Below are 6,000 nucleotides of genomic sequence, written 5' to 3' on the forward strand. Positions count from 1 at the left end.
TCAGGGAGAGCGTAAGGCAGATCCGGACAGAGCAGCCTAGCCATCTTCTTCACTCAGGCATCACTCACCACAAGGAAGGACGATGACCCCGGAACGTGCGCGCCCATTCCCAAACATCTTCCGCAAGCTCTTCTCCTGATAAGGTCTAAGGACAGCTGTGGGTTTCAGGTCAATGTTGATGTCAGGGTTGACAGAATCATTCCGGAAGTCGTATTCTGCTAACAGAGGGTACTCCAGGTGGATGCAACGTTTCTGGAGTTCCTCAATCATTTCCTGGAAAGTGAGCATGAAGGTTTTATAATCCTGTTAACTCCAAAGTGTGCTCACAAACAGCACACATTCTAAGGAGCCTAATAATTTAAAGAAAAAAAAAAAAAAGGTTAGCTAGACTTTTAAATTTCAGATCTTGCTTGATGAGAGCCAGCTTAAAGCACAGACTAAGGGCCCCAAACTAAGGACATGGACAAAATTAAATCCAATCAGCCACCAAAAATGCCCCCCAGGCACTGTTTCTCACATCTCCCCAGGAACTTGTGAACACTGACCCCCCAGCCTGAAAAACAGGACACTCAGATCTAACTCCATCAGGAAGAATGGTGCTGCAGTGCACAGACACCAAAATCTGGGGACAGATGGGGATTCCTTCCTCTCACACAGGCTACAAACAGTCCCTGAAGGGCTGAACCAGCTTCTGACACAGGCTTAGAGAAGCAACCAGGAGGGGTACGTTCACTAACCTGCTTGACTTCAAAAGATACTGTCTGTGTCTCTTCTTCTTCCTCCTCGTCCTTGTCCATTTGCTCATAAAAGTCAAAGAGGTCCGTGGGGATGTCAGATTTACCCTGTGGATCTGTCACCCGGGAAGTGGATGGCCCACCGCTGCCTTCAGCGCTCTTAGCGATCTGAAAGAGAAAGGCAGGATCTGGACTTGCACAGAACATTTAACCCTACTGTTACCGAGCAACAAAGCTGCAAGAAAACAAGGACTACTAGACTGCAAATGCTGGCCTAAAAGCACCTGAGAGAATTAAAGTCCTAAATGCGTCCACCCCCAAGGGTGACCCAGGAGGCCACATACAGCAGATTTGCTTGTGAAAGTCTCTGTGATGAGCTCGGTTGCCTCCCCCTCAGAGTTCCTCAGGCGGCATTCCCGGATCATGGGATCCTGGAGAAGATGCTGGATGACATCAGGGTGAGAACTTTCAACGAAGTACCTGTAAGAAGGGAGAAAGGAGGTGCATACTGACCAGTACACCATTTTCAGAAGGTTCCACTGCTCACTCATAAGATGATCTGGAGATAGCGGCCTAAGGCCTCTCTCCACGCTCACCCTCCCCCAACCCTTTGCCAAATCTGAGATATGAGCTACTGGCCATGACATAACACAGGAGGGTTGCAGGCAAAGCCCCACTGTGAAGACAAACTAGCAGGGATCTGAACCCCAGCTCCACTGTTCAGGGGAATACAGTGATCAGTGAATGAATTTCCGGTTTTGGCCACATCACTCCACTTTTTCCTTTTAGCCCCTTACTCGGGGGAGTAGGTGTTAGTGCAGAGCAGACAGTCCACAAGTGTTAGCTCCTTGCCACCTGATATGCAGAGGGTGAACGTGCCTTGGATGGGCCTGTCACAGAACCCCTTACCTGTTGTGCTTCAGGACCAGCTTGACTTTCCCATAGCTGACAGTACATAACTGCAAGAAGTGACAACACCATAGAGGCAAAATTAGCAATATGCACCTCACTGAGAACTCGTTCATTACTGGGCACATCTTACTACCTATCAAACAAGTGAAGAGTTCATTTTACTTTAGGAAAATCCAATGTGCAATCCTAAAGGGGGCAGATCTGCCTAAATTGAGCTTTTCTATTAGCTCCTACTTTTTGAGGGCAAAACCTTCCTCTTGCCTGGCTAATTCTGATGCACATCCCTTAATCTAAAAAATGCTGCTTAGAATCTTTCTTTTATTTTCTCTTTCCCTTTCTTCTCCATTCCCAGAGCCCCATCCTAATCCAGGAGTTCATCTCATTGTACCAGTACTACCACAGATCCCAGCACAAAGCTGGTAGTTATGTGTCCACTAATTGTGAGCTGCGTAAATTAAATGTGAAGCCTCTGGCCTCCTCACCAATGTTCCTATCTCCCCAACTAGATGTAAGCCTCTTGATGGTAGAAAATCCTTCCAGGTTCCCAAAAATCTTTAGGATGGAATGCGGCAGAGATTATACAGTAGCCACGAAAATTCACAATTCAGATCTCAGGCTGCTGCCGCCTCCACTGCTGCCCTTCTGCATCCACCACTGCACTAACCAACACCCACATTCCCACAGGCAGCTCCCAACCAAGACTGAGAACAGCCAGGGTACTGAAATAGGCTCATTCTACAAGGTGCAAGCCCTTTTCCCAGGGCACCCTTTCACATCAGAAGAAAGGAGAACTCTCTCCAGGGCTCCTGCCAGCTTCTCTAAGATTGGCTTCATTACTGTACTGGATGCCTGTGGCACTCATCTTCTGCTACTTCAGATCTGGGGGTCTGAATCTAATTCCCTGTAGATCAGCCGAGGACAACGAAAGCCACTGTCCATCTCTTTTTAATGGTATTCACTCTCTCTCAGAACAAACCCAAGCAGGTTCAAGTGCTCGTCACATAGAACCCTATCCACTTCAAACTTTGAAGTCCTTTTTGACTTTTCCTCATGGAAGTTGTTGACTAGCGGTCTCGTGCAGGTGTGCAAACTTAGATGGAGTTTATCATCTGTACTAACTTGCTCAGGTTACCATATAGAACACCACAGACTGAGTTGTTTAACAACAGAAACTTATTTCTAGAAGTCCAGGACCATGATGCCAGCCATTTCGTTTCCAGTGAATGCTCTCTTCGTGGCTTCTAGGGGGCTACCTTCTTGCTCTATGTTCACGTTACATCTTCCTTGTACAAATGAAGAGAGAAAGAGAGCACACACGCCTTCTGGTGTGTTTTCTTATAAGGACACTCATCCTGTTGGCCCCACTCTTATAACCACGTTTAACTCTAATTATATCCTTACCCCCAATACAGTCACATTACGGGTTAGGTCCTCAACACACGAATTCTGGAGGGGGCACAATTCAGTCCGTAACACCATTCACTTCGGGCTATACTCCCAAATAACCCAGGCCAGAATGGGCCTGAATTAGTAACCCTGCTGTGTTAGCACCCACTGGCTAAGAGCAGCTCATGGGAAGTCTGCCCTCAGCAAAACACAATGCTGGATCCAGAGGAGTAGCAGCTGGGGTAATCGGTTACTATGCTCCCCACACTGGATCTGAATGGCATTTTCATGACTGCTACAAGTTAACAATGTACAGCACCTGTCCCCACTATCACTACGTTACGAAGGAAGGCAAAAGAGCCAGCCTTAGCCCCCACTTGCCTTAATAAACTGAATAATTCCGTCAGGGACTCCCGTCTTGCTGAGCTTCCTGAGGTACTCAGTGATGTCACTAGTTTGCAGCCCAACGCTGACAGCCGCGTACAGGGAGTAGGCAGTTAGTTTGTACTCGTGCACGTGGGTTGGTCGGCACACCGGCTCTGCAATAGCCACCAGGAAGTCTTGAGCATATCTGTAAACTGGAGAGAAGGCTTCTAGGAAGATGTGGCCATCAGGAGCCTGAGAAACACCAAATGGACACAACAGACAAGGAAACTAATGAGTTGCAGAGACGATGAGACTCTTTCCCACATCACCATCTAGAAAGGATAAGCTGCCCAGAAAGTGATCTAAAGCTAGCCAACACCAGGAATATTTTTGTAAGCACATCTTCAGCCAACTGTGGGTCCCGCTACTTGAATCGGATACAAGGAGTAGAGAGGATAGAAGAAAAGGTTTCCGAAGTTAGTAGCTGCCTCTCACGATTCTTCACAGGAAGAGCCCACCTTACTGGCTATCCTTCTGGCTAGATTTCAAATGAATGGAGAACATTAATTACTTCAAGTTGAGCAAAAAAGCTGCCTAGCAAATATATGTCTCATTAGGTTTTTTTAAATGGGGAATTAAAATGTTACATAATAAATGCCATTTATTCTTTAGATAAAAGTTGTTTCCAAACATGTGGCAGAACTGGAGAGGGAAAGGGGAGCAAAAGGAGGGGTTAGGGAGGAAGGAAGCCCAACTCTAGCCAGCACATGTGTGCTAGCATATGCTCATTGCTATCTCGGCTGTTTCAAACTGCCTATGAAAATGAAAGCTCGCTGCCAGTGGGCTCTGAAGCAAAGCTCACGATCCCGCGTTCCCATTTGGGCCGCACCCACTCCTGGGCCCGGCCCCGGCTGAGGCGTGCTTACCACCCAGAGGGGCCTGGAGGTGTGGTCGTCCTTCAGCGGCATCTGCAGCCTGTAGTCCTTGGCTCCATACTCATCCACTTTGGTGCTGGACTCATCCACCTGCTTCCCGGCCGCCGAGGGAACCGCTTCCTGAGGGTCATTCCCAGGGGCGTCGTCTTCATCGTCTTCCTCATCCTCGTAGTGCCGCTTCTTGGACTTCTTCTTCTCTGCAGATACGGACACAGAAGTGAGCCCCGCAGGAGCCTTGCGTTCCCCCAGCACCGACTAGCCGCAGGTCGGGGGAACCTGGCTGCAGCCGGACTTCCCCAGCGCCAAGCACCCCTAGCCCAGAGCCACTGCGCGCCGCAGGCGTCCTCTCCCTCAAACGCTGCCCACCCAGCCCGGGGGGCAGGGCTGCCCGGAGGTCAGGGCTGCCCGGAGGTCCGGGGTCGCACCCCCGCCCAGCGGCCTGTCGGGACAGTATGTGACGACGGCGAGCGACTCTGGGGTCGACCGCCGCCGAGAAACCCTGAGCAGCTACCACACAGGATGATAGGGACGGCAGGTGCAGGCAGCCCCGAAACGCGCCTACGCCACGTCTCACCGCGGTCCGCCCGGTCCCTTTTGCCCATGTCGGCGTCCGCAGCAGCCAACCCGTACCGCCGAGGAACCCCGGAGACGGCTCTCTGTGGAACTTCCGGTTCATACCGGAAGTTCTTCCGGCCACCGCACAGGAAGTCCCGCCTCTGGGCGCTCGGGCGAGGCGTCGGTGGTTGAGCCCGCAGCTGAGGGGTCTGCTGACTGTACCCGGGTGCAGGCCCTTTCTCCCCATTTTTTCTCCTAGTCAGTGAAGTATTTTTTCAGTACCTGTTAACGATCGTCCAGGCACTTTTGTTTTAGCCCCTGGGGCAGGATAGTGAACAGAGCGAAGGCGTTGGCCTCTTGGAACAGAGAGACGTGGGTCGTAAACAAATGTGTTAAGCGCTCTAAGGAAGAAATAAAACAGAGCCCAGAATGGCAGGCAGTGCTGTCCCAGAATATCTCGCTGAAGGGGTGTTATTTGAGAAGAAGGTCATGAAAGTGAGATAATGTCCTATGTAAATACCAGGAAGGAGCAGTGTGGGTCTAGGGGCCGGCGGACACAGGTTTGGCGTTTAAGGGGAGCTGAGAGGGGGAGCAGTATGGCTGTAAGAGGTGGGAGACGGTACAGGACGTAGAGAGCAGTGATTCTCAAAATGGGGTCCCCTGGCTGCATCGACATTATATGGAAACTAGTTAAAACTGATCGGAAAGGCACAAACGCAAAATATCTAAGTCATAAAATTTTGCAGGCAGGCGCAACCATCCTGCCCTCCAGAAGACTGTGCTGCTCAACTCTGAGAACAACTAATGTAGAGCTGTGTAGGTCATTGCAAAAACTTTGGATTTTATTATGAAACGAGAAGCTACTGGAGAGGTTTGAGCAGAGAAATGACAATCTGATTTCGTATTAAAGGATCACTCTGCACTGGCTGCTGTGTTGAAGATGGACTTTGCAAGGTCAAGGGCAGCTATTGCAGCGCTCCAGTTGAGAAATAACTGGCTATATTTTAGGGTGTTGGGGTAAAGGTGATGAACAGTGGTTCCATTCTGAATATATTTTGAAGATAGCACACGATTCGCTGACTAGATATGGAAGGTGAGAGAGAGGAATAAAG

The 6,000-nt window shown here is 49.8% G+C and overlaps 1 protein-coding gene across 1 annotated transcript in view; it reads right to left on the bottom strand.

Moving 5' to 3' along the window:
• Nucleotides 1-4,998, bottom strand: part of ERCC3 (ERCC excision repair 3, TFIIH core complex helicase subunit) — a 37,031-nt gene extending 32,033 nt beyond the window's left edge. Inside the window, exons 1-7 of the mRNA XM_030840417.2 lie at nt 4,908-4,998; nt 4,325-4,530; nt 3,414-3,650; nt 1,644-1,693; nt 1,079-1,214; nt 738-902; nt 69-273 (exon numbers count right to left, since the gene is read on the bottom strand). Of these exons, the coding sequence (XP_030696277.1) occupies nt 69-273; nt 738-902; nt 1,079-1,214; nt 1,644-1,693; nt 3,414-3,650; nt 4,325-4,530; nt 4,908-4,935 (1,027 nt within the window). The 5' untranslated portion in view covers nt 4,936-4,998. The remainder of the gene's footprint in view (nt 1-68; nt 274-737; nt 903-1,078; nt 1,215-1,643; nt 1,694-3,413; nt 3,651-4,324; nt 4,531-4,907) is intronic.
• Between the last annotated feature and the right edge of the window lie 1,002 nt (nt 4,999-6,000).

The sequence above is a fragment of the Globicephala melas genome, chromosome 7 (assembly GCF_963455315.2).
Source record: "Globicephala melas chromosome 7, mGloMel1.2, whole genome shotgun sequence".
NCBI classification, from domain to species: Eukaryota; Metazoa; Chordata; class Mammalia; order Artiodactyla; family Delphinidae; genus Globicephala; species Globicephala melas.